The 26489-nt window shown below is 50.7% G+C and overlaps 1 protein-coding gene across 7 annotated transcripts in view; it reads left to right on the top strand.

Annotated features, from left to right (window-relative positions):
- The window catches only part of ERG (ETS transcription factor ERG), a 268746-nt gene that overhangs the window by 204405 nt on the left and 37852 nt on the right, over positions 1-26489 (top strand). For all 7 annotated transcript variants that reach the window (XM_086675970.1, XM_086675971.1, XM_086675974.1 and 4 more), the window contains 2 exons: positions 1305-1522; positions 20689-20840. In XM_086675970.1, coding sequence (XP_086532096.1) covers positions 1305-1522; positions 20689-20840 — 370 coding nt within the window. The remainder of the gene's footprint in view (positions 1-1304; positions 1523-20688; positions 20841-26489) is intronic.

The following is a 26489-nucleotide window of genomic DNA, read 5'->3' as shown; positions in this document are numbered from 1 at the left end:
ATTTTTAAAAAATGTTTATTTCTTAATTATTTATTTATTTATTGTTTTGAAAGAGAGAGACAGAGAGAGCACATGGGGAGAGGGGCAGACATAGAGTGGAGGACAGAAGATCTGAAGTGGGTTCTGCACTGAAAGCAGCGAGCCCGATGTGGGGCTCGAACTCACAAACCATGAGATCATGACCTGAGCGACCTAAGTCGGACGCTTAAGCGACTCAGCCACCCAGGCACCCCTAAAATTTCCATTTTTTCTTTGAAATAATGTATGACCCAAACAGCATTTGCTTCTGGCCAGTCGATAACGATAACTGTGGATGCCCAAGGACTGAAATACAAATGAGGTATCCCATGGATTTCTTGTTTCTGTTAGAGAAACCAAAATTGAATTGTCCCATAATTCCTTCTGCAGCACGGTATATCATTCAAGCAGTTGAAATTTCCAGATCTAATTTGCCTTTGCCGATCTGGCGAATAGGATATACGCGTAGCCATAGGCCAGCCACTTGTTTGACTTAAAGCCCCACAAGAATGGTCCGACAATGACGAATATTTTCTATTTCTTTGCACCAAATCACACAAAGGACCAAAGATCTTAATAGAAAATAAGGGAGAAAAAGAGCTCGTCAGTGATCCCAGATATTTTAAACATCCTGGTATTTGGAGGCATCTGGATAATTCAGAGCTTTTTTTTTTTTTTTCTGGTTCATTTATCATCCAGATGTTCGCCATCATGGAAACACTGCTCGAAACTCCATTTCAGCTAATAACTTCGAAGTGGAAAAATTCGTACCTTTGTCCGTTCGTCCTTTGGTGCCCCACTTCCCTTTACTTTTCTTCTAAGCGTCTCCTCTTGGAAACCTCCTGGGAATTGTGGCAATTTCACCAGATGCTTAGGTGTTCTCCATCACATTTCTTTTTTTTAATCTCCATGACCATTCTGTACCCTGTCTGCTTGAATTATAGATTGCATTTGTCAAATAATGACACAAGCAATTGGATGTCTTCTAAGACCTTTGAAATTCAACTTCCTTGAGTTGAGATTAAAGTGGGTATTATCTGCACTGTGGCAGTCAGGCCGGGGATGCTGGGAGACCCGCAGGAAAGTTTTTCGGGGCCGGCCGCTTCCAACTGCTGCGGTCGGGAGGGAAGAAACCCAGCTACTTTTTTCTTCTCAAAGGTAGAAATGGATACCACGACAACTACCTAAAATGTGGTCCCAGTTAGAAATGGCTCGCAAGCCAACAGCCCTTTGAAGCGTGACTGTCCTTTGGCGCGTCCTGAACGTGTGTTTCTTTGGGCATTCAGGAAGCGCTATCGGTCGTGAGCGAGGACCAGTCATTGTTCGAGTGTGCCTACGGAACACCACACCTGGCCAAGACGGACATGACCGCGTCCTCCTCCGGCGACTATGGACAGACATCCAAGATGAGCCCCCGCGTCCCTCAGCAGGACTGGCTGTCTCAACCTCCAGCCAGGGTCACCGTCAAGATGGAGTGTAACCCTAACCAGGTGAACGGCTCAAGGTAAGGAGACGCCCCTGCCCCTCTTCTCCCCGACTTCGCTGTTTTCCTGCCCCTGGAAGAGGCAAACGAGGCGCGTTTCTCCAAGGATCGTTGCCGCGAGTGAGGCCCTTGCGCGGTAACATCGGGCCGGGCTGAGAAAATGTGTTCTCCAGGGGTTTGCGTGAAGGCTAAAAACGGATAGTATATTTACCAAGAGCTCCCTTTGAAGATGTGCTCGATTCTGTTTCCCAGGCACGAGGGCTCTGCGGGAGGGGGGCCGTGCCCACATATGGCAGAATTCATCTCTGAGGGTTTTATTGCCTGGAAAATAATGCCGGCTCATGTTTTTATGGAGGGAGAGTGTGAGCTAGTGGCCAGGCAGTGCGGCGTGACGTCCGGGCCATATGACTTGGCTGGTGGGTCTAGTTCACACGCGCTCCACCCCTGCCTTCTTGGTGCGCGCCGTTTCTTCTCGCCTTTCCTTACGCTTGAAGCCAAGTTCTGCCGGCACACGTGAAGTACTCCCTTTCCTGACTTTGTCGCTGCCGCTGTCTCACCGCATATGTTATCGAATGCGGGACCGTGCGCCTGATGCCCAAAAGCGTTTCGTCAGACGCGGTTTTGAAAAGTAAAGTTGACTTCCATTGCGACGCGATACCCCACGCGTATTCGGAAAGAACGTAAGATCCCGGGACAAAGAAAGGATAATTTCCTTTAGATGCCGCATGATCTGATGTAGAGTCCTAAGAACGGCTCACGTTTTCTGGTGCTTAGTTAACGCGCAAAGCCCCTGTACAGCCAGCGAGCTGTGAATGCTCCAAGCAGCCTTGTGAGGAATGCTTGTCCCCATCTGATGGATGAGGAAACTGAGGCTCAGGCATTTTCTGGCTAACTTGAGATCCCAGCTTCGAGCAATTGGATTCAAACCAAGGGCGTCTGACTCCACACCCAGTGCATTTTCCACTCCGCGGCGCCCATAATAGGCCCCCTTTTTGCTTCACGTATATTTCAATGCTAAATGCGCTTTTTATAATTGTCATGTTTTATAAGCACTGGAAACCATTGCGTCAACCCCTAGTTGATGAAGGTGCCAAGTCACAGGGCCTTAGAGAGAATGTCCGCAGTGTGGCTGACGTGCCAGACGGGGAGATGGGAGACGGCAAGAGTTTTCCTCGGCTCCGAGAAGCCCGTTCACTCTGTGCGTCTCGCTTCTTCTGGAAGAGGGGGAAGATAGCTCTGATGTTGAATCTTGCTACGAAGCTGGTCCTTTAAGTGGAATTCAAGCCAAGATAGGCCCGGCAAGGCAGTAATTTCTAGACGTCCATGAGGACAAAAGGACCCTGGTAGAAAATGCCGTCAGAGGGTCCAGGATAGCGGAGTCCTGGCCCGGCCAGTTGATGGTTACGTGTGACTCTTTCACAGTAAACCTATCCGTCTGATAGAATGTTTCCCCTGCTCGTTAACTGGTCGTCCTGCTGTGAGCCCTGAGTACGTAGCACTTCTTCCAAGGCTGGTTTCTACCTGCAGGGAATACATCACCACGTGCGTGCATGTGTGTGTGCGTGCGTACGTGTGTGTTAGAGCAAGGCTGTGTTAGGGAGACACTGAGTATGGGAGAGAGAGGGAGAGAGAGAGAGAGAGAACACTTCGGGCAAAGGGCACTGAGACGATTTCCAGCAGCAAAAAGTGGAGCGAGCCGTGCCCTAGCCCATGTTGCCAAGAGCCTGGCCTGCGACCAGCTCTGGGAATTGCCAGGCTGGATTCAGCAGCCCCAGAAGGAGACCGAGTGAGGAGGTGAGGACGGTGTTGGAGAAACAAAACCTTCTCTTATTCTTCCGGTGCTATTTGTGAATTTAACAAAATATGTAAATAGAAGAAGCCCCGCTGTCTTGTGGGAGAAGTGGACACCGTTTCCCCTGGGGCGGGCCTGTGCTTCCTGTCTGTAGCCAGCGTCCATTTTCTGCCCGGCCGGGGCCGTGGGCCAGCCTTCCCGGCCCAAGGAGGTCCCCACGGGGATTTGGGACGGGAACCCTGAGCCTGGCTAAGGGGCGGGGTCCCCAAGAAGGACGGGGCTCCCGGGAAGCTTCTTTCACCTTCCTCAGCCCAGCTGACTGGGGCAGGCCCTGTGGTGGTTCCCATCAGGTGCAAAGGTGGGTCTCTTCTTTGGGAAACGCAATCGTTCTGGGAGGAACTGGACGGTTATCTTGTGGGGGAACAATGGAAACTTTAGCACCTCTCAGGCCCTCAGAAAGTCTAGGATTGCTCAGAATGTTCCCATCACAGAACTTTTAAAGGCAGTTCCCGCTTTTGAAGCAAACCGTGATGTGTTTTGGTGGGGGAGGCAAGTCAGTCCTGTCGCTCCCCATGTCTTCTTCTTGGATCCACGGTGCTATGTCGGGCAGGTCCGTGAAGGGACCATGGCCGCCTCCATCTAGCTTTGATCAAGGTCCGTGCGCTTCTTTGATGGAAAATCCAGGGCTGGCGTGATATAGGGAGGGAGGAGCTTCCAGAACCGCCGAAGCCTTGTGGAATGGAGCTATGACACAGATGGCAGCTGGTCACCAAGTGTCATCGTTGCCCACCCCCAAGAATGTTCTGGAAAGACAGGAGGGTGACATGCACTGACCCTCTTTGCAGTAGAGACAAATACGGCGCTCCTGCCCGTCCTTTCCAGAGCTCAGTGTGCCTGCTGGAGTTGAGTGTGCTGCCTGGGCCGGTGCGTCAGTTGAAGTCTCCAGAAAAACAACCAATAGGTTAGACCCTGCAGAGATTTGTTGTAAGGAATTGGCTCTTGCAGTTGTGTGGGTCAAGTCTGAGATCTGTAGGGCAGGCTGGAGGGCTGACAACCCAGGCAGGAGTTGCTGCTGCTGCGGTCCTGAGGCAGAACTTCTTCTTCCTTAGGGAGAAGCTCGGTTTTCTGCTCTTTAGACCTTCAACTGATTAGACGAGGCCCACCCACATTCTGAAGGATAAGTGCCTTTATTTAATGTCAATGGATTCTAGATGCTAACAACATCTATGCAATATCCTTACAGCAACACCTTGATTAGCGGTGGTTTAAGTCACTGGGCGTGATGCCCTGGCCAAGTAGACGCAGGAAACCGGCCCTACCTGGCGTTCCCAGACTCTGTGCTGGGCAGGGCTTGGTGGAGCCATTCCTCTCAGACCTCCAAACCAAGGATTCCCTGCGGTGGCCAGTTCCTTGTACTGAGGGGCTCAGCCGGCTGGATGGGAAATGGTAGAGGGTGTTGTACATCAGATCGTTGGTTCACTGGCACCTTGCAGGGCACTGAGAGCTGGGCGGCCAGGCAGTACCTGCTGTTCGGAACACGACAGGCTGCCTGTGTGGCCGTCAGGGTGGCTAAGGCTCGTTTCATCTGGGGGCCCGACGAGTGGATATAAGATTACTGCGGATCAGGCTGCACACTTTGCAGACCCACCGTGTGATATTTACACACACCAGCTCCATCATAGGGAATGTGGATCTGCGTTCAGTTGGTTTTCATTCTGGAGACCTTGAATGGACACTTGTCTGTAGCAGCCCTACATGAGGGTCAGGGGCGGAGGCAGGGTCAGGGAGACAGGGGTCCTGCCCTGTGGGAGTTCTCGGCGGGGGGGCAGTGTGGAGCAGGCATGGTTCACCTCTGTGTGAGCAGAAGGGACAGGGGTATAGCTCCTAAACACCCCGTCTCCCGGCATCCCTCCAGAGACAGCAGCCGCCGCCCCCCAAATCCCCCAGCCTGGAAGCCCCAGGCCAGGTGTGCAGGGGAGTTAGAGACAGCAGCGTGAAAAGAAGCACACCTCCTGGCCCCCAGCTCAGCAGCTTGTTCTGATGGTCATTGCTGGAAGCTTTCACGAGTCAGACTCCCATGCAGCGCGCACGCGACTTGATCAAGTTCCAGGGGCATTTACGTAAGTCAAAAACTGGACTTTGCAACATGTGAGCGGATACCTTTGCGGCCCCTGAGTGCCAGTGTGCAAATACCCCCCAGGACGAGAGCGCTCTGCAACTTGGGTCTTGCCTGAACGTGACCCAGCTCCTTCTACGTAGAATGGCATCCTCGCGAACAGTCCTCTCTGTCCCTGTCCATCCGTCGCCCTTGGAGGAAAAAGCCAAGTGCTTTGGGAGGAGGGTGGAGCCCAGCTCCTGACCAAGTGGTGGAGTTCTGCAAAACCTCAGCCCGTATGTGCTCACAAGGCTCCCGAAATGAAATACAAGTGGCGAAATGAGATCTGTTGCCATTATACTAGAGCTCTATAAAAAATAATAAAAGGAAAACAGGAGAGAAAGGCACCGCCGCCTTGCGAACCCGCGGGGAAGTAATTGTGGGTTTGGCTTGGCCGCTGCTGTATCAGAGGGCACGGTTCTTGTAGACACCCATCTAACTGCACGCTGTGTAGACACGGGACATCATTTCTCAGCCTCGGTAGTCCGTGGCCACCCTGCCTTCCCCCTTTCTTCACTCCAGCCTCGCGCACCAGAAACCCCCACGTGCCCACACGGCGGAGGAGGGTCCGTGTGCAAACTTGAACCAGCTGTTTCCCAGCGCGGTACCCACAAAGGCCCCGGGGGGAGTTCCGCTGCCTGCGAGGCCTCTAGTGAGCCCCCTGCTGATGGCCTTAACTTGCCGTGAGGTTGCTAAGGCCCAGGCCCCTACGGACAGGCGAGATGGGCCAGGAGATAACACACACGCACACGCCTGCGGCCCACGAGAAAATTGCCTTCCGTGAGTAGGCGGGCAGTATTGTGTGCAAAGCAGCTGCGTCATGGCACCTCGGCGCCTCTGACTCGGAGATGCAGCCAGATGTCAGGTGCATCGGACGTCTCCTGCCCCCTTCCTAAGGCGGTGAAAATTCCGCGTAGCCCGCCTGGAGGTAACGGCCCACCCGGAAGCTCGTTGCAGCTGGAACGTAATGAACTCGTGTGCCGTGCCTGTGAGTCTTGCCCTGGCACCGTCCCCAGACCCCCTGGAGTCCTCAACTTCCTGCTGGAGTCGGGTGGGTGAGGGGTCCCTGGGGCGCTGGTGCCCAGAGCGAAGCCCCGCGATCAGCAGCATCAGCACCAGCCGGGGCGGGGTGGGGGTGGGGGGGGGCGTTAGACGTGCAGTTCTCACTCGGGGACGGAGCCCAGCACGCGGTGTTTTAATGAGCCCTCTGGAGATTCCCGCGCTCGCTGGTCCGAGAACCGCCGCTCTGTTGTGGCAGAGTCGAGGGAGATGAACAATGGGTGCCCTGCAGAGTGAGTGGCCCGGGAGAGGACAACGTGTAGAAGTTGGTCTGCTCCCAGGAAGTCGGTCTGTCTGTCTGTCTGTCTGTCCTCTCTCTGTGGTCTGGGAAGAAGACTCGTCGGGTGGGTAACTCCAGCCGCACGTCAGTCAGACAGCAGGATGCTCTCGACGTCATATTTAACGAACACGCATCTGCCGAGTGACGACGATGACAGAAAAGGGGGTTACCCGGTTGGCCCGTCCGGGCATTAGGCACACTGGCTGTGCGTGCGGTCATTCATTCATCCAACAAGAATTCACTGAGAGCTTACTACGTGCGGTCACTTTTCTCGGTTCTCGACCTACAGTCATAAAGCACAAAAAACTTCTGCCCTGCTCTGTTCCCTTTCTCATGGGGAAGATGGCCGTTGAGCCATCTAGGTGAACATACAGTAGGTTGGCTCGTGGTAGATGTGAAGGAGAAAAATCAAGCGGGGAAACAGGGTGGCCGCTCTAGATGGGGTGGCCTGGTCTCTAAGAAAGGGACACGTGAACAACGTCCCAAAGGGTGTGAGGGAGAACGCCCCATGGTCAAACAGCAGAATATTCCAGGAGAAGGGAGTGCTCTGTGCAAAGGCCCCGAGGTCAGCCTGGAGCGCTGGAGGACAATCGTGACTGACACCTAGTGACCCAAGCCACAAACGGGCAATGAGGTGCAGCGATCTTCCCTCTGAGTGAGCGAGGAGACTGTCGGGGTGCTGTAGGAAGGTGGGGGCGTGACATTCCTCGGAGTTAGCAGGCTCTCCCGGGCTCCTCCTGGAGGAGGCCTGTGTAGGAATTCGGGTGAGGGACGGTGGTGCCTGGCTGAGAGGTCGTGGCATTCTGGACCCATTTTGAAGGTACGACTGATGTGCTTTGCTGACAGGTTGGACCTATGGAGGAAGAAGGCGTGAAGTAGGGATGAGCCCAGGGTGTTGGGGAGACTCCAAATGAGATGTGGACAAACCACACTGGGAATCCTCCCGAGGTCAGAGCCTGGGCGCCTCCAACATCAGCCCAGACGTTGGGGCCACGCACTTAGTGCTAATGAACACCGGGCAGAATGGGAGGGGCTCTCACCTCCTCACCTGAGTTCAGTGGATCTCAATTCATTAAACCATTTCTCAACCCTGGTGATTGTGTCTCAGGGGACATTTGGCAATGTCTGCAGACACTTTAAAAAAAATTTTTTTTTTAACGTTTAGTTATTTTTGAGACAGAGAGGGGGAGACACAGAATCCAAAGCGGGCTCCAGGCTCTGAGCTGTCAGCGCAGAGCCCGACGCAGGGCTCGAACTCACAAACCGCGAGATCAGGACCTGAGCTGAGGTTGGACGCTTAACCGACCGAGCCCCCCAGGGGCCTCTGCAGAACACTTTTGATAGTCACGGTGGGAGAGGGGGGGTATTCCTGGCATCTGGTGGCTGGAGGCCAGAGCTGGTGCTCAGCATTATACGATACACAAAAGAGGATTCCCCCGCCCCCACCCCCCGCCCCCTCCACTCACCTCTGAAAGAACCTTCCCGCCCCGAACGTCAACAGTGTCAAAATTGAGAAACCTTTTCCTAAATTAACACCTAATTGGTGTTCACATCATGCACTGTGTTCGCTGCTATGAAGATGGGTGAAAAGAAGCTCACGGTCCGTCAGGGGTGAGGAAGGCTCTGGGAGATCCCGTGACAAGTACGGAACAGAGGGATGTCTGGGGCCCAGCCATCGCAGGCATGAGGGTGTGACCCCATCCTCCTGGACACAAAAGAAAGACTCCAAGAAGGAGCAGTGTTTATCAGCACATCCACAGCCCAACTGTGATTTATTAATAGATTTTAATATACGACGTATTATCCGATGTATGAATGACATTAGGTTTATACCCGTCTCACGGAGGAAAACCGTTGAGTTTCTAAGTTTTCTGATCTTGCTCACATCCACCTGTCATCGGCCATGTGACCCCAGGCCTGGCCTCCTCTCCACTCCCTCAGGCTGCTTCCTTTAGCCAGACAGCTTTTCTGTGTTGGCAGGGACAGCACAGCCTCCTCCAGGTGACAGACAAGCTCTACATCCTGTGCCTTGTCCACTGAGAGGCATTACATCCAAACACTGACCGTTTTGGTTCCTTGCATATGGTGCGCATTTAGAAACTATTCCTTCCGTCTCGTGTCGTTTTATTCCAGCGGGCCAATTTACCTGGACTCACCTTCACGCTACCTTCGTGACATGTCCCCAGATAAAACCACATTTTGAAAACAACAAGCGGGTTGGAGAGACTTGGCCATCCAAGCTCATCAGTGGCTCTCAGTAAATACTCATTGGGCCGAAATGAAAACTGAAAAAAAAATTCTCAGTGTTAGGATGGCAACCGTTCAACCACCCTGCACGTCAGTTGTGTTATGTTGTGTTGTGCTGTGCCCACCTACTGCCTACAGAATGAGGTAGGTAGTAGGTCTTTCTGAGAGTAGGTCTCTGCTGAAGGTCTTTTAATGCCAGAGTCTTTCATCGTACCTGCGACACTCAATATTTGGTATTTGAACGTGGTTCGCTGGGACCACTCTCTCTCCGTGCCTTTCTCCTTTGACTCATGGAGATTTGACTTAGTCTTTATTTTCCTACATTTGCTCTAAGACTTCATGTATTCTGTTAGGACAGAGAAGTTCCCAGTGCTAATCTCACTTACTCCTGTCTGCCTCAGGGTTCTGAATCAGATTGGCATCCAAGATGCCTTGTTCGGCCACCTTCCAAGTCACGCCGTGGGAGCCTTGCAAGCTAGTGAGTTTTCCGAACCGTGACAGGGAGGCCAGTTAGTAATAGCTCGCCTGCTTGTAAGGGACCTTGAGTCTTTACAGATGTCAGTTCATCGGGCTGCAAAACTGGGACGTGGACCGAGAGCCTCACCCAGGGAACAGTCGGGAGGGAGACCGAGGTTCTGCTGCCGCGTCTCTGTCTGGAGCAGACTTCTCATCCCTTCTCCTCAGCAGCCACTCATTACCTCCTTCGACATCTCTTGGGGTGTCGAGTGGGTGGGCGCCATTTTGTAGAGTAGGAGAGCCTCGGAGTCCTGCCCCCCGTCAGGACGCCAGAAAGTTCTGTTGGGTCAGTGCCGGTATTGGCAGCGGGACAGGGGGACTGCCTTGGGATTTTCAATCTTGAAAGTGAAATCATTTTGGTTAACCAGAATTTGCATAGCCTGTTATGCAAATAAGAGACTGAAGCCCCTTGGTGCCTACTGGGCTTCGTCCTTTCCTCTCTGAGAAATGCCAAGTGTATCAAGCAAACCACGACAACAACAAAGACAACTCATGAGACAGAAGAGAAGCCACATCTCATCCTGCACATGTAACTCTTCGTCGAGATCCTATTCTATAGCACATTTTATTTCCACGTGATGAAGCCCAAAAGGACGCATCGCCCCCCACCCCGAGATTTCAGGACCGACACGTAACATGGCCTGGCTGGTACCCGCTCTCAGCTGTAAAGAGAATTATAAACTTAAATGAAGAAACTCGGGAAAGCTTCAAACTCCTTGCAGGGACAAAGAACTAACTGTTGGTGAGTTGGTGGTGACTTTTTAATTAACTTAGTCTTCAACTGCTTTGGAGAGGGGGGGAAGGGGACAGGGTTGGAGGGAAGAGACTGGGATTCCAGGTGTAAGAGAGCATATTTAGCAAGGGTAAAAATAACACCCAGCTGTAAAGACAAACATCTCCAGTTTCAGTGTGAGCGGGGAGCTCTCCATGAATCACTGCCAAGCTCCGCCCGCCGCTCAGCCGTGGGGTCTGAAGCGGCTTTTCCACTGCCTCTGATTCAGAAATAAAACAGACCCACAAATTACCCCGGCACTCTCCAGACAATCCCCTCCTTGTCTGGGGGCCTGAAAATGCCTTTTGTAGCAACTTGCCTCAGTCCACGCCATGGAACTCGATTAGGAGTTTGTTCGGTCGATTAGAACCAAGTATGCACTTTGCCCCGGCCAGCCTCCCATGGGCCCTCTCTCAGAACGGACCTCTCTGGACTTTCAGGGCAGAACTGCCAAAGAAAACCTTTGTATTTCTCTCACGGAGCTTCACCACCCAATGAACTAAAAAGAACATTCTGGAAGATAGTGACGTTCCAATAAACGGCGACGAGCTGAAGGCTGCGTGCTAGCCACATTAACTTGCTTATCCGCGTAAGAGTTGGGGCGATAAGGACCATCGTGAACGAGGGCAAGAGAAGGTGTAGCAGGGGAGAGGGGCTCTCGCCGCTCAGATGCAGACACTGTGAGAATAGGGACCCCGATGTATCCCCAGCACCTAGGACGGGGCCTGGCAGAGAGATTTGCTCCGTAAATACTGGTTGGAGAAACGAATGAATTGAGGAGACCCAGAGAGTCTGGGGCGTGTCCTGTGGACCAAGAAGGTCCTGTGGTCCAACACAGGGCTTAGGATGCACGTGACCAGTGTGGATTTGTATTTGGGGAAGATCATTCTGGAAGCAGAGCTCAAGAACACTCCCCCAGCATGTGTTGGAGAGAAAGGCAGTGGAGAGTTGTCTCTACGTGCAAGACGAATTCAGGGATAGGAAGGAAGGATGGGTCTTGAAGAAGTAGATTTTCAAGAGGATCGTGGGTTTGTCTCTACCCGGTTCTAATTTGTTTTTTAAGTTTATTTATTTTTGAGAGAGAGACAGAGTGTGAGCAGGTGAGGGGCAGACAGACAGAGAGGGAGACACAGAATCTGAAGTAGGCTCCAGGCTCTGAGCTGTCAGCACAGAGCCCCGTGCGGGGCTCAAACCCACGGACTGTGAGATCATGACCTCAGCTGAAGTTGGAAGCTTCACCGACTGAGCCACCCAGGTGCCCCCATCTACCCGCTTCCCGAAGAAGTACATTGATTTTCCAAATTTGATTTTGCCTTGCTGTGGACTTTTTCTAAGTTCCAAAGCCTCTGCTAACTATTCTGAAGTGAGGGTGAATCACAGATTTAATGTGGCCGGTGAGCTCAGGGCTGTCGCCTGGGGCTGCGTTCAGCGACATTCTTGGATAAATGAGGTCCATTCACACAGCACAGACGACAGTACAGGGCTGAGTCTCCGTCCTTGTCAAGCTAATGGCCACGTCTGTGCCTTTCGCTGCGGGCTCTTTCCATGATGGAGTCTACCCTGCTGTCCGTAGCCTCTGATGTGAGAAACTCAATGTCAGATGCCAAGTTTATTTTGTTTTTTTCAAAAACAAAGCCCCAGTTTTAATTTCTCGATACATTTTTACAGGCACATTATCCCTTTTTAAAATAAGGTATTATTGGGGCCCCCCGGGTGGCTCAGTCGCTTGAGCGTCCTCCTTCGGCTCAGGTCATGATCTCATAGTTCGTGAGTTCGAGCCCTGCATCGGGCTCTGCACTGACAGCTCGGAGCCTGGAGCCTGCTTGGGATTCTGTGTCTCCCTGTCTCTCTGCCCCTCCCCTGCTCACGCTCTGTTTCCCTCACTCTCAAAAAATGAATAAACATTAAAAAAAGTTAAAAAAAGGAGTTCTTTAAAAAGAATAAAAAATAAAATAGGGTGTTATGTATGGCAACAGCTAAATGAAGATTTGCCTCGGGCTGTGTTCCACTCGATCTGAAAACCTTAGACTGCTTTCCCGATGGTCCAACTTCTGTCCTGGTCCTCAGTTCTTAGGTCCACATTCTGGGTCAGGTTCATTCCTGCTGTGCCTCTTAGCCCGGGAACCTCTGGCCAGATTTCCTGTCACAGTCACCAGCGTTAGGCCATCCTCTCTGCAGAGCCTGCAGCGACCAAGGGACCTTGCTGAGCTCCCCCAGGAGGTCTGGTGGGGAGAACATTTGACATTCAACTGTAAATGGGGTTGATCAGCGTTTTCTAAAAAAAAAAAAAAAAAAAGGTGGGGGGGGGCTGGCGCCTGGGTGACTCAGTCGGTTAAGTGTCCGATTTCAGCTCAGGTCATGATCTCACAGTTTGTGAGTTCGAGCCTCGAGCCTCGTGTTGGGCTCTGTGCTGACAGCTCGGAGCCTGGAGCCTGCTTCCGATTCTGTGTCTCCCTCTCTCTCTCTGCCCCTCCCCAGCTCACACTCTGTCTCTCTCAAAAATAAATAAACATTAAAAAAATTAAAAAAAATTCTTTAAACAAAACAAAACTAGACTTAACTAAAATCCGTATGTATGTCCCCATAAACATATCATCTTCAGCTCCTCCCTGGAGGCCCTGCCTTTGTGGGCACGTGGCTCAGCTCACATCTGCAAATCTCTCCATGACTGCCTTCAGGGCCACTCCCAGGATATTCTTCTGAAAATACCCAACAGGTGCCCATTCTGTTGTGTTTCACGTCCGGGAGACGGACGACTCGTGTGGGGCTACCGGGGGAGGTCCTAGAGCATGGTGATAGAGGACTTGGACTCAGGACCCCGAGTGCCTAAGTTCAAATCCTGGCTCTTCCCTTGCTGATTGTATCACCTGGGACACAACACACTCCCTACCCAGCCTCTGTGCTTTACCTGTAATGGGGCTCCTGTTTCCTGGTATTGGCCTTGTGGAGTTGTGTGCGTGAAGTGCGTAAGAAGCAGCTAACGTGGCATTTACCGTGACTTTGGCACTGTGCGAGATGCGTTGCCCATATATTTACTACAACGTAAATACATAAAGAGAGCTTGAGGCCGGTCCTGAGATGACTAAACAGTCAAATACTAGGTAGGAGATGAACTAAGTAAGGTCTGTAAATATTTGTTTGCCCACAGTGCATTGGGTGCTCTCAGGGGCAAATGTGAGTTTAAAACATAGAAACAGAAGATTTTTGGAAACTGGGATATAGACCATTCTGTCTCTCCAGGTTTGTTTGTTTTTTCAATTGTTCCCTTATCTTTTTAAAAAATTAAAAAAAAAATTTAATGCTTATTTATTTTTGAGAGAGAGAGACAGACCGCCAGTGGGGGAGGAGCAGAGAGGGAGGGAGACACAGAATCTGAGGCAGGCTCCGCCAGCACAGAGCCCGACGTGGAGCTTGAACCCCTGAACTGTGAGATCATGACCTGAGCTGAAGTTGGACGCTTAACCGACTGAGCCACCCAGGCGCCCCATATTCCCTTATGTTTTTAATGTTTATTTATTTATTTTTGAGAGAGAGAGAGAGAGAGAGTTCACGAGCTAGCAGGGGAGAGGAAGAGGGAGAGGGAGAGAGAGACTCCCAAGCAGGCTTCCCACTGTCCGCACAGAGCCTGACTCAGGGCTCAAACTCATGAACCGTAAGATCATGACCTCAGCAGAAATCAAGAGTCAGATGCTAAAATGACTGAGCCACTGAGGTGCCCTGATTATTTGCTTATTTTTAATATTCCTGCACTGACCTCCCTGGTTGGCCAGTTCTTTCCAAAAGGGTCAAGAAATGGCAGGTATGGAGGACTCGTGAGGACGTGCCGTCTCTTGATTTCTGTAGCCGAAGCAGCAGGGACCTGAGTGCTTGGAGCACCCTGCTTTATCACCAGCCCTCCCCACCCCTACCCCGACACTGTGTGCGATGCTCTGAATCTGTTATCAGATACTGGGAAGGATGTTGCTTGCTAAGACCTGGTTCGTCTTCATGTTTCTGACACCTTGAATAGTAACAGGATGCATTTCCTTCTTTGCTTTGGCCAGTAGGAAGCTCAGAGATAAATTGGTGTCCTACCTCTAGCAACAATAAATAGTAAGCCTACTCAATGTGCTGATTTTATCTCGTGATTGGTTACTTTTCTGCCCTTACATTAAATTCACTTCCATGCCTTTGATTATTTATGTTATCGTTTTGTCTCGTGTGCGTTTTTATAACTGTCTTATATCGTGTCGTCTTCTATGCCTCGTAAACCTCACATGGTTTGAGGAAGGGTAAAGGAAGAAAGTAGATTCAAAACCACCACACCCCCACATAAATATAACTCTAAAGTTGCAGAGGAGAATGATGGAACCTCTTCCCTAGAAAAACATTAGTAATGTGAACTAAACATTCGTTGGTGTAAGTAGCTTCCGGAGAGTCATGCCTGGGGCGTTGGGGGTGGAGATTCTTCCAGCCCCTTGATTCTGAAACTCTGTCAGAACCCAGTTGGGTTCGGGGACATGGCTGACATCTCACCTGAATTTAAATGTAGTGCAATTTCCAATTTATTGGGTATTCTTTGCCTGCCCCTTCGATCGTTGGTTTGAAATGCTAGTATGCCTTACGAAGTCAGCACTCGTTGTCTCGATTCATGAGAACTTGATTCTGCAAACGCTCTTTCAGAGTGTTTAGTTCGTTGAGGCTCAACAAGCCAACTGAGTTGGGCATGTGTGTGCAGTTTTCTGAAGAAGGGCACCATGGTGCCATCTTTTCTAGGTGAAGGTAGGAGGGTCTTTCTGCGCTATTGCCATATCCCCTGGAGTGGCCACAGTTATATGCGTGTGCCGTGGGGTTCTGTGAGGTTGCTCCTTTGGGAGACTAAACTCCCAAAGCCGTGTGGCCCCAAGAGGGCCCTGGGGGGGTTGGGAAGCGATATGGCGCCCCAGCTTTCGTCAGGTGCCTTAGTGAAATTCTTGTTTCTGCAGCAGCCTTCCCCTCCCGGGGCGACCTCAGCCCAAGGTGGGATTTCTTCTGCTGTGACAGAGGGGAGCAGCTGTCCTCCCAGCTCCCGATCCCTCTCTCTGATGCCACATTCTCTATGGGATTGTCAAAACCAGTGTTTTTCGGGTTACACACTGAACCCAGACCCGAAAATGTGAATACGAGAATGTGGCTAAGACCCAGTCATTTCCAATTTATTTTATTTCAATGTGGTAAGAACACCTGACATGAGATCTATACCCCTTTTTTCTTTGTTTGGTTTTTTTAAAAGTATTTTATTTATTTTCGAGAAAGAGTGTGAACAGGGAAGGGGCAGAGAGACCAGGAGAGAGAGGATCCGAAGAGGGCTCTGTGCTGTCCCAGGTGCCCAGCGATCTATACCTTTTTTTTTTTTTTTAAATGTTTATTTATTTTCGAGACAGAGAGAGACAGAGCATGAACGGGGGAGGGGCAGAGAGAGAGGGAGAAACAGAATCGGAAGCAGGCTCCAGGCTCTGAGCCATCAGCCCAGAGCCCTACGCGGGGCTCGAACTCACGGACCGCCAGATTGTGACCTGAGCTGAAGTCGGATGCTTAACCGACTGAGCCACCCAGGCGCCCCGATCTATACCTTTTTAACAGAGTTTGAGGTACACATTATTGTTGACCAAAGGCTAGAATATTGGAGAGCAGGTCTCGAGAGCTTTTCCATCTCGCTTGATTGAAACTTTATGCTTATTGGTTGGTAACCCCCCATCTCCCCGCCTGCCCGAGCTCCTGGAAACCACTGTCCCACTATTCAGTTCTCTGAATGTGACTACTTTAGATATCTCACGTGAAGTGGAAACCGGCTTTTGTTCGTCGGTGACCGATCTATGTCACTCAGCATAACGTGCGCAAGGCCCAGCCGTTGTTGTGTGTTATAGGATTCCCTTCTTTTACAGGAGGATGATTACACTGTTGCATGTACCACAGTTTCTTCATCCACCGGGCCATCCGTGGACATTCGTTTCCACACCTTGACCATCGGGAATATTAGCCGTAAGGAACAGAGGAGTGCTAATATCGCTTTGAGACTTGGATTTCCATTCTTTTGGATGAATATGCAAAAATGAGATCCCTGGATCATATGATTGTCTTTTATTTTTTTAATTTTTTTTTAATGTTTATTTATTTTGGGGACAGAGAGAGACAGAGCATGAACGGGGGAGGGGCAGAGAGAGAGGGAGACACAGAATCGGAAGCAGGCTCCAGGCTCTGAGCCATCCACCCAGAGCCCAACGCGGGGCTCGAACTCACGGACCGCGAGATCGTGACCTGGCTGAAGTCGGACGCTTAACCGACTGAGCCACCCAGGCGCCCCTATATGATTGTCTTTTAAAAAAGACTTTTGGGGACCTCCCCACGGCGTTCCATTGCAGCTGTACCATTTGGCATCCTCACCAAGGGTATGCAAAAGTTCCGATTTCTCTGCGTCCTCGCCAACATTTGTCATCTTTTGTTTTTCGCAGTAGCCCTCCTGATAGGTGTGAGGTGACATCTCATTGTGATTTGGGTTTGCATAATAACTTCCGTATGCCCCGAAAAGCATCATTGACAGAAATGTCTTGAAGGATGCCTTACTTGCAATAAAGAAATTCATGCCCTAAACAATAAGACCAAAGCATTTCGTATTTCATATTTCATATAAATGACGACCCATTTAGCAAGCATCTAATGAGTCGCCTTAGAATCTTCACAGAAACTGCTAGAAAACACGTATGTAAATACTAAGAATACAGCATTGAAAGGGATGCCCTTTGCTATGTGCATTTCAAAAGCGATACATTGAACACCCAAACCCTTATCATGGTAGCGTAGAGATCACATGATCCTCTGTTCCTGGCACGGCTTGCTGCCGGTGGAGTACCAAACTGTTTCTGGAAGTTTCTCTCTGATGACTTACAAGCCTCGGCGTGCACGATGTCGGTGAAGCTGCAAGCGCCATAAGCCGGGAGGCAGATTCCGCAGAGTGTGGGTCTTTTCTTCTCACACCTGCGCTAAGAACTGAAAATGTATTTACTATGAGGCTTTTAAAAATACACTTTCCAGTTCTCTGAATCAGGTTGAGATTTTTTTTTTTCCTTAAATAAAGCAGGGTCTAAATAATAGATGTATCCTCTGAAAAAAATGTTCTTCTCCTGGAATTGCCTCTATTTCTTACTTAGGGTTTTTTTTTTCTTTTATATGTGTCCTTTGTTGGGTCCCACACACGCCGTGCCCGGGATTGAACCTGCCCTGGGGCTACAGTGATGCCCTAGAATAGGAATTGTGCAAATATTGCAGCACATGGCTTAAACCAGAGTAACACGTGGTCAGGGAGTTGTCAACGCCTTTCTGAAGTTCAGGTTTATTTCACCTTGTAGGGACAGCATCTTCCCTTGACTTGGTGGGGGCATTCTGCACAGGGGCGGGGAGTTAGGCTGCCCAGCTTCAAGTCTTAGTTTTGACCTCTCCTGGCTCTGCGACCTGAGCAGGCCCTTCTCCTTTGTGTACTTGGCTTACGCCTCTGAAAAATGGACGTGATGTATGCGCCTGCCCCCCCAGGCTATTGTGAGGACTGTTAATGGTTAGGCTCTCAGGACAGGGCCCACACTTCCCTGTGCTCCTCTTGGTCTGTTAAAATTCCCAAGAGAATACACCAGGGGAAATGCCTGGCAAGTGAGAACAGAACAGCCAGGGCTCTTGTGGCCACTGTGTATCGATAACCTGCTTGGAGTCCAGCATTGTCAGTGGCCTGGGGGGTGACCCTCTCCCCTCTCTGGGGCCGGAGTTCCCTTAGAGCTTTTTTTTACCGAAACTATTGGAAATGATCAAAAACCTGGTTCCATTCTATCTTCGCCTGAAGCTAAAACAAAATAAAATGGAAAAAAAGATGATTTTTTTTTTCAACTGTCTTGAAGGCACAGCTTTTGAAAATAGGGTCTGAGGGCTGTTTTGTTTTTGTTCTGCTTCTGTTTTTTGTTTTTGCTTTGCTTTTGTTTTGTTTCTTGTTTTTGTTTTCTGGGGTTTGGTTTTCAATGGAAGGTGAATGGGAAAGCTTACCTGTCCTGCTGGAGAAGAGAGAACTTATTGTGTCTGGTATACAGCAGGCACTCAATAAAAATGGTCTAGATGGATGAGTGAATGGGTGAACTTGCAGCCCTCATCCCAGACTCTGTAGTTGTTGCCAGAGTTATGCTCATCTGCTGAACAGCATCTAAAGCTTGTTCCTTGAAGAACCAAATCTGTTAGACTGTCCCCTAGTCCCTAGTAACTCCTCTCCTTGAGGAAAATACACCAAAACACACACCTTCCCCTCAACTGCTGGAATTTTCCAGAGGGATAGGAAACTAAGTGTCAAGTGAAGACATTCCGTGTTGTGATATTAGGATGGGTCTTTTAGAGATAAGTGTCTGCAGCCAGGAAAAGTAGCATCAGGAGGAAATAATGCATGTGTAGGCAGTGATGGAAATCTAGAGAGTCTGCACCATGGGAACTCAGACTGTTATTGTTTATAAATTTCCTTCGTGTTAGTACAGCTGTGGGGATGCTGTGAAACATGGCCATGTATTTCCAGGCCTGTGGTGGGGCCTTACTCCTGTGACCCTGACCATGATCTTTATCTGTAGATGTACCTACGCCTTCCTCGCTGTCAGCCCTGAGCTCTCTCCATCAGCACCAGGTCTGTGTGTATTTTTGGTGATCTAGGATGCTGAATGAACTCTTTTCCCTCTTTTCCCTCTTTTCCAGGGCACTCTTTCCCTTGGTCTGCCCTTCCTGTCCACACTCCTGCCAAGCCTTTGGCTCCCGAATGACCTTCTCCATCCCACTCCGGGCCTGTCCCACCCAGAGAGTGCCCTTCTGGCTCAAATGGTTTTGATGTTCTCAAGCTTGAAGGTCAAGGCCATGCCAGGCCCATGGTTCCATGATTCCACAAGTTGGATGCAGAGCTTCAACTAGTGAGGTGTGGAGGAGACGAAGAAAAGTTCATTGGAGTGGAGCCCACAACCTCAACGCCTTAGACACTGGGAGGGAATCCAACATGCAGTGGAGTTTTGGAGATTCCCAAGAGTAGGAAAATCCTGTGTGGGGTAGAGCTTGAGAGGCAATTTCTGGAAACCCACCTTAGAAGATATAACCCAACTATCAAGTCCCCTCATCTACAGTGGTCTCAAAGTTAATGACCTGTGGGCTAACCTTCTAAAAGGCATTGACATATTTTTCTATTTCCTGGTTGCGTTGGATTTTCCTTTTGGGGGGTTTCCCTGTTAGATATGATTTCATCATATATTTATGGTCCCTTTCTTCTTTTTCCAGAAAGAAGGCAGGGTTTGTCTTTATCCAAATGGCTGCCGCTGCCTTCCTAATGGTAGTGGCCCTGTGAGTGGTCGTCAGAGGGCCAGCGGCTGACTCCTGTCTGCATCCGTCCTCATAGCTGGTTTCACACCCCATCCCAACCCTTAGGGGCAGCTGAGTCCACTCTCCGGCAACCTTCCAGGCTGCCAGGTCTGCCCCCGTCCCTGCCCCGCCTGCCAGTGTCTCGGCTAGGGACAGTGTGAGGCTCCAAAGCTCCATATCTCATGATTGGCTATAGGGAGTTGAAACTGAACACACGGATTTCATTCTGAGGTTTTGAAGGCGAATGTCGTTGGAGGCTAAACCCAGCTGTCCGAGCTGGGGTCACCTCTGTGCATACGGTACATGGCCTGTTTACAGTCACGGAGACAGGACCGTGGCGGTTCACTGTTCCTTGCAAGTGTTTCCAAACAGCTGTCACCAGTGGAGTTTTGACATGACAGTTTCAGAAGGCTCTGGCTTAAGAAACAGAAGCCAGCTGGCAACTTGCTTCCCTCCAGGCCGCCCCGGGCTTCAGCCGAGGGTGGGCAGTGCACTAGTCCCTTCGGGCTGGCATAGCTAAATGCCGCAGACTGGGGGGCTTACGTGACACAAATTTATTAATTTATTTCCCACAGTTCTGGGGGCTGGAAGTCCAAGGTCAAGGTGCCGGTGAGGCCCAGGGTCTGGGCTGTGGACGGCCACCTTCTCAGTGTATCCTCAGTGGCAGAGACAGAGAGGGAGAGTCCCCGGGTCCCTTCTGCTTCTTGTAGGGGGACTGATCCCATCATGGGGGCCTCGCCGTTGTGACCTCATGTGATCACCTGCCAAAGGCCCCACTTCTGAATACCGTTCCATTTGTCAGGGCTTCAGGAATGGAGTTTTGCGGGGACAGGGCCATTCAGCCCCGAGCAGACACCGTATTTGCCCGTTGACTCTCCTCCCTTCTCCGTCCGCCTCTCTCCACCGCACCCTTGCCCCGTTCTCTCTGTGTATCACAGGCAGGCCGGGTGGCAGCAATAATGGAAGAATGTATCTTCTTCTCCTTCAGAAACTCCCCGGATGAATGCAGCATGGCCAAAGGCGGGAAGATGGCGGGCGGCCCAGACACCGTCGGCATGAATTATGGCAGCTACATGGAGGAGAAGCACATTCCGCCCCCAAACATGACCACGAACGAGCGCAGAGTGATCGTCCCAGCAGGTCAGATGCTCCTGGGGTGCCGTCGAGCTTGGCCTGCCTGCCTCTGGCATCCAGCACCCTCCTTGGCCTGGGGGAGTGACTGTAAACGCAGGCCAGCAGGAGCCTGTCCACCTGTGGTGGAATGTCCACTGAGCGTGCGTGTGCATGTCTGTGTGTGTGTGTGTGTGTGTGTGCGCGCGTGAGAGACAAAGAGAGGATGGAAACCTACGAAAAATGACCTTTCAGGGGAAGAAGTGCCCTTTCTCTGAGATTATTTGGTGGTAAATATTCTTTTTTTTAAAAAAAAAAGTTTATTTATTTTTGAGAAAGAGATTGAGAGAGCACACGTCGGGGAGAGGCAGAGAGAGACGGAGAGAGAGAATCCCAAGCAGGCTCTGCGCTGTCAGCGCAAAGCCCAGTGCAGGGCTCGATCGCACAAACCGTGAGGTCGTGACCTGAGCGGAAACCAAGAGTCGGCCACTTAACTGACCGAGCCGCCCAGGGGCCCCTCTTAAATATCCTTGTTTTTGCATGAAGTGCTACATTTTCATCCTACGTGGTATGCTTTTGAAAAAGACTTCTCAGCTGGCAAAATACAAAGCTGGGAGGCATCATGGTCCGTGCTCAAAATTGAAAATTCCAGCTCTCCATGGCCTGTCGTCCCGATTCTGAGAACCAGAATGACTCTTTGCCACAGAAGTAATTCTAAACTCAAACCAAAGCAATAGCCCTGAACTTGAGGAAAATGCCACGAACTTACTTGTTTAGCAAAAAACTGAAGGTGATGGGAAAGATGACTTTTCAGAGGAAACGAGCTGCAGAAACCCAAAACTACCACAGACACCGTCACTGCTTTGTGGGTCCTTAACAGGTGTCAGGGTTTTGGGTAAGCAGTGTGAAGGCACCATCTCGTGATATCTTGGGAAATAGGAATTGGTTTTTTTTTAATTTTTTAATGTTTATTTATTTTTGATAGAGAGAGAGAGAGAGAGAGAGGCAGCATGAAGGGGGAGGAACAGAGAGGGAGACCCAGAATCCAAAGCAGGTTCCAGGCTCTGAGCTGTCAGCACAGAGCCCGTCTCGGGGCTCGAACTCACGGACCGCGAGATCCTGACCTGAGCCGAAGTCAGACCCTTAACCGACTGAGTCACCCAGGCGCCCCTTGGAAAATAGGAATCCTTATCACAATTTCCCTGACGAGGAAAATGGAGCTCCCAGGGGTCAACTAACTTCTCCCGGGGACTACTGTTAATAGGAGGCCAAGTCCGCGTTCAGACGGGCCTGCCTGCCCTGGTTCTCTTCCGTTAGCTGCTGGGTTAAATCTCGGCTCCTAACACGGCCCCTGTGGGCTCCCCTCTGTCACTCCTTGCAGCCATCTGGTCACCCTGTGGCTTGGCCTCAGGGGCTTGCAATCAGGGTCACTTCAGTCTGAAACCCTTGGTTCCAGGTAGTTCTGTCCTTCGCGAGCACTCGGTGCAAATGTCTCCTCGGAGAGGCCTTTCCTGAAGGCCCCGCCGAAAGCCATTCCCCACTCTACCTGCTGACCTCAACCCCCTCCGCCCTCTTTGTCTCCCGGCTGTCACTCCACTGTCCATTCACAGTGGCTTCCTCCCTCAGTACAACGCAAGCCCCCCGGAAAGGCCCAACCTCCACGGCCAAGTACGGGGCTGGCCTGAGGTAGGTTCTCCACGAACACCAAGCGAGGGGAGAATGCACGAAAGGCTGCCAGTGCACGAGCGAGGTCCGCGCAGACTGGACTCCGTCTTGCTCCAGGGGTCACTGACCTTCACCCCCGTGAAGCGGGGTGGCCGCAGGCTCAGATCCGCTCAGGGTGTGCGTCTCATCCCACTGCCCCTTCTCCTGCACGCAGCCACTTTCACGGACCTCCGACACCTTCCAAATAGAGTGCAAAGCACGCGGTACTTGGCAGAACGTCTGGCTTGGGTCCGTGGCCCGGGCTGCTCCCCAGGGTGGTCGCTGGGCGGTGGCTTTCAGCAAGACTGCTTGATGCCTTGATACGAAAGGCATCATCCTTTGGGGCCACCTCAGAGGCGTGTTGTGAAACCTTTATAGGAGACGGCAGACATGAAGTCTCACGTGTGCCCGATGACGGGGACAAAACAGGTTTCGATGTTGACTGAAAGGCAGTTGGCTTTTGTACGGAAGCTCCCCCCTTTTGGTTTGACCATAGCCCCCAAGCTGCTGACCCGAAACTCGGGACTCGATCCCGGGCCGTCGCACAAAAGGTTTCCGTATGGGGGAACCATATGGAAATGCAGACGGTCTGAGGCACGTGTTCTGGACGTGGGGTACCTAAAAAAGGCTGGAGAGCAGGGGAGTTCCTGGGGAGGAGAAGGGGGCAGGGACGCCATTGCCTCGGACGCTGTCTGGATGTGAACAGGACGAGGTACAGACCCGAAGAGCACCCACCCACACACCCCTCTCAGCCTTAGCCTTGTTTCTTCAGAGTGTCGTTTCTTCAAGTCAGGCAAAACGAAGTTTTTGTTAGTTCTCTAAGACCAGAGAATCCATCTGAGGACAGGCCTGTATTGAAGATTCTTGTCTTGGCTCCTGAGAGCCTCACCGGCCCAGGAGGTAACACGTAATGCGCTCACACTGTATATGGATGGGGTCATGTTTCTGTCGTGCTATCAATGTGCTTCGATGGCGTCAATATCATTGCCAACGAGGGACAGACTGGACGCTTCCTACCTTGAGTAAAATGTTCAGAGATCAGGAGAGCTGTTTATACGGGGAAGAGGCAAAGGACCGATTCAATGAAGTCAGAGCCCCCCCCCCCCACCGTTCCCGGTTTATAGTAGGTGCTCATTAAATGTCAGCTGGCTGGGTGGACTGACGGTCGTGCAGATTGGCTCATACTGACGTTTTTGTGCAAAGATTGGTTTCATCCCCTGAAGAAAGGCCTCTTCCAGCTCTTCCCTCCTTCAGTTGCTTCATACCAAACGCAGGCAGTTATTCGGTTGATAGTGTTTGTAAGAGAGCTGTGGCTGATTTTGCAAGCCGTCAGCCTTTCAGTTATTGGTCAAGCTTCAAGTAGGTGTGGTCATACACAGACACACAGATGAACACACGCGCCCACACCCACACCTACTCACGCCCGCCCACACGGCCGCATTGCACCGTCCAGAGAATTCCCCAATGTGGCCGTGAGATTGCAGGACCTGGGGACGGCCCTGTCCAGCTGCGGCATCTGCAGCTCAGCCCTGGCTCCTGGACCCGGGCACCTCGTTCAGGCACATCTTGGGCCTCGAATGCTCTGCCCACGGAGAGAGTTTTCCAAACCTGGTTCCACCTGGCATGTGTGTCTCCCTCTAGCTAAACACACGGACTGACGCTCATCCGTGCAAGTCATAAAGATTGCTGAAAAAAATACTTATTTCTAAGCATCTGCTTTTATTTTATTTTATTTTATTTTATTTTATTTTATTTTATTTTATTTTTAATTTTTATTTATTTATTTTGAGAGAGCGAGAGAAAGAGAGGGCAAGAGAGAATCCCAAGCAGGCTCCGTGCTGTCAGCGCAGAGCCCGAGGCGGGGCTCCGTTTAATGAGACGTGAGATCATGACCTGAGCCAAAAATGAAGAGTCGGGGTGCTCAATGGGCTGAGCCACCCAGGCGCCCTGAAGCGTCTGCCTTTAAAATGCGAACTTTTAATCTTTGCACAGTTGCAAAAGGCGGGTGGCAGTGTCAGCAGGCGTCAGTGACAAGGGGAAGGCCTCAATCGGTACGTGGTTAAGCGTTCATGGGATAAAAAGGAAAACAAGGGCCCGGCGGTTCATTCTGAGTCGAGAGAAAAATGTATTCCTCGGTTTGTCGTAGGGGAGGAACAAGGAAGTCATGAGAACAACCCTCAGTGAGACCACGAGACGTTCTGGAAAGCCTTGGCTCATGCCTCTTGTCCTGGAAAAATTGTTGATGCGTGCTTCTCCCTCTCAAAGTACATGTTAGACAATAAATCACATTTATACGTTTCTATCTATCTATCTATCTATCTTCTATCTATCTATCTACCTGTCTGTCTGTCTGTCTATTTGGTGTGCATGTCCGTAGGTGTAAGTCTCCATTTTGTGGGGTTGGGCTGTTCCTTATACGGTGGCAGCTCACAGTGTCATTCCGTGAACTCCGTCTTACGAGGAGGTGGACACGGGCGGCCTGGTGAGACGGCACGTTGTTGGTTGGCTCAGGTGGCTTTGGACACCGACTGGAGAAAGTTTCTCCGGGTACAGTCAGAACCACTTGCATCAGGATTACCCGGGAGACTTGTGATTCGAAAATGCACATCTCCAAGTTTCCTGAACCTGGGTGTGGGAAGGGTTGAGGAGGCCACATGGTTGGCACACTTTTTGGGTGACTTGCATGCAGAACATGGTTTGAGAAGCTCTAATCTAAATAGAGGACACTGAATAAGTTTTACCTGAACACAGGTACCTGTTTTTACCTGTTTTTGATAAAGACGTGCTGTGTTACTTTCAGAAGCGTGGGTGGCCGGGAAGAAATAACCAATAGTTTCACAATGATGTTCCCAACAATTTTGAAAAATGAAGAGTCACCCGTTTGGGGGGAAGGAATTTTGTCTTCCTAAAGCTTCTTCTCCCTTAGGGTGTATTTTGGGGACCTGTCATGGGTGGTGCATTAACGTAACACTGTGTGTCAAACATACTCAAATAAAAATAATAAAATAAAATAAGATAAAATAAAATAAAATAAAAAATGAAATAAAGTAAAATAAAATAAAATAAAATAATAAAATCTGCAAAGACCACGCATCACTTCATCCATAGGAAAACCCGGGACCGTTAAAGGCACGAAATGCTGCGTGGGAGAAGAGGAAGCCTGAGATTCATTCTGACAAACTGAATCATAGTATGAGGCTTGTAGGCATTTGGCTGCATTCCTAACAACAGCCAAGACACCTGGAGTATGATGCAGGAATCTAACTTCCAGGTGTTTCCACGTCTGCCTCCCCAATTCTGCAAACACAGATCACTGTTCAGAAACAAATGGGTCCCCACTGCACCACTGGAGTGCACTTTTTTTTTTTTTATTTCTGAGACAGAGAGAGACAGAGCATGAGCAGGGGAGGGACAGAGAGAGAGGGAGACACAGAATCGGAAGCAGGCTCCAGGCTCCGAGCTGTCAGCACAGAGCCCGACGCGGGGCTCAAACTCACAAACCGTGAGATCACGACCTGAGCCGAAGTCGGACGCTCAACCGACTGAGCCACCCAGGCGCCCCACGGAGCTAGTATTCTAAAGAGCCTGGGCTTCACGATGCCTCACTGAGCACCTGCCATCAGGGACGCTGTCCCTCTGTGTACCAGGTGTCCCTCTGGCAGCCACTGTCACTTTTGAGGTATTCACAGTGTACTTGGTGATGTGCTAACCAGCAGGGCTAACAAAGAGGAAGGCACAGTCTTCGTCCACTGTTCTTAAAAGTTGCAAAATGCTGACCAAAATGCAACAGGACCTCTGGTTTTAGCAGCTTACATCATTTTGAAAGATTTTTTTCCCTTTTCTGTTTTTATTCCCTAACATGAGTGCTAAAGCACTGGGCTTTTCAAACATTTCTACTTTTATTTTCTAAATAGCCACCCGGGGCACAAACACTCATGGTGATCAGAAGTCTCGGAAATCAAGAATTGCCACATT

This window comes from Puma concolor, chromosome C2, assembly GCF_028749965.1.
Source record: "Puma concolor isolate L17-30 chromosome C2, mPumCon1.1.hap2, whole genome shotgun sequence".
NCBI lineage: Eukaryota > Metazoa > Chordata > Mammalia > Carnivora > Felidae > Puma > Puma concolor.
This window is presented reverse-complemented; position numbering and strand designations above follow the sequence as displayed.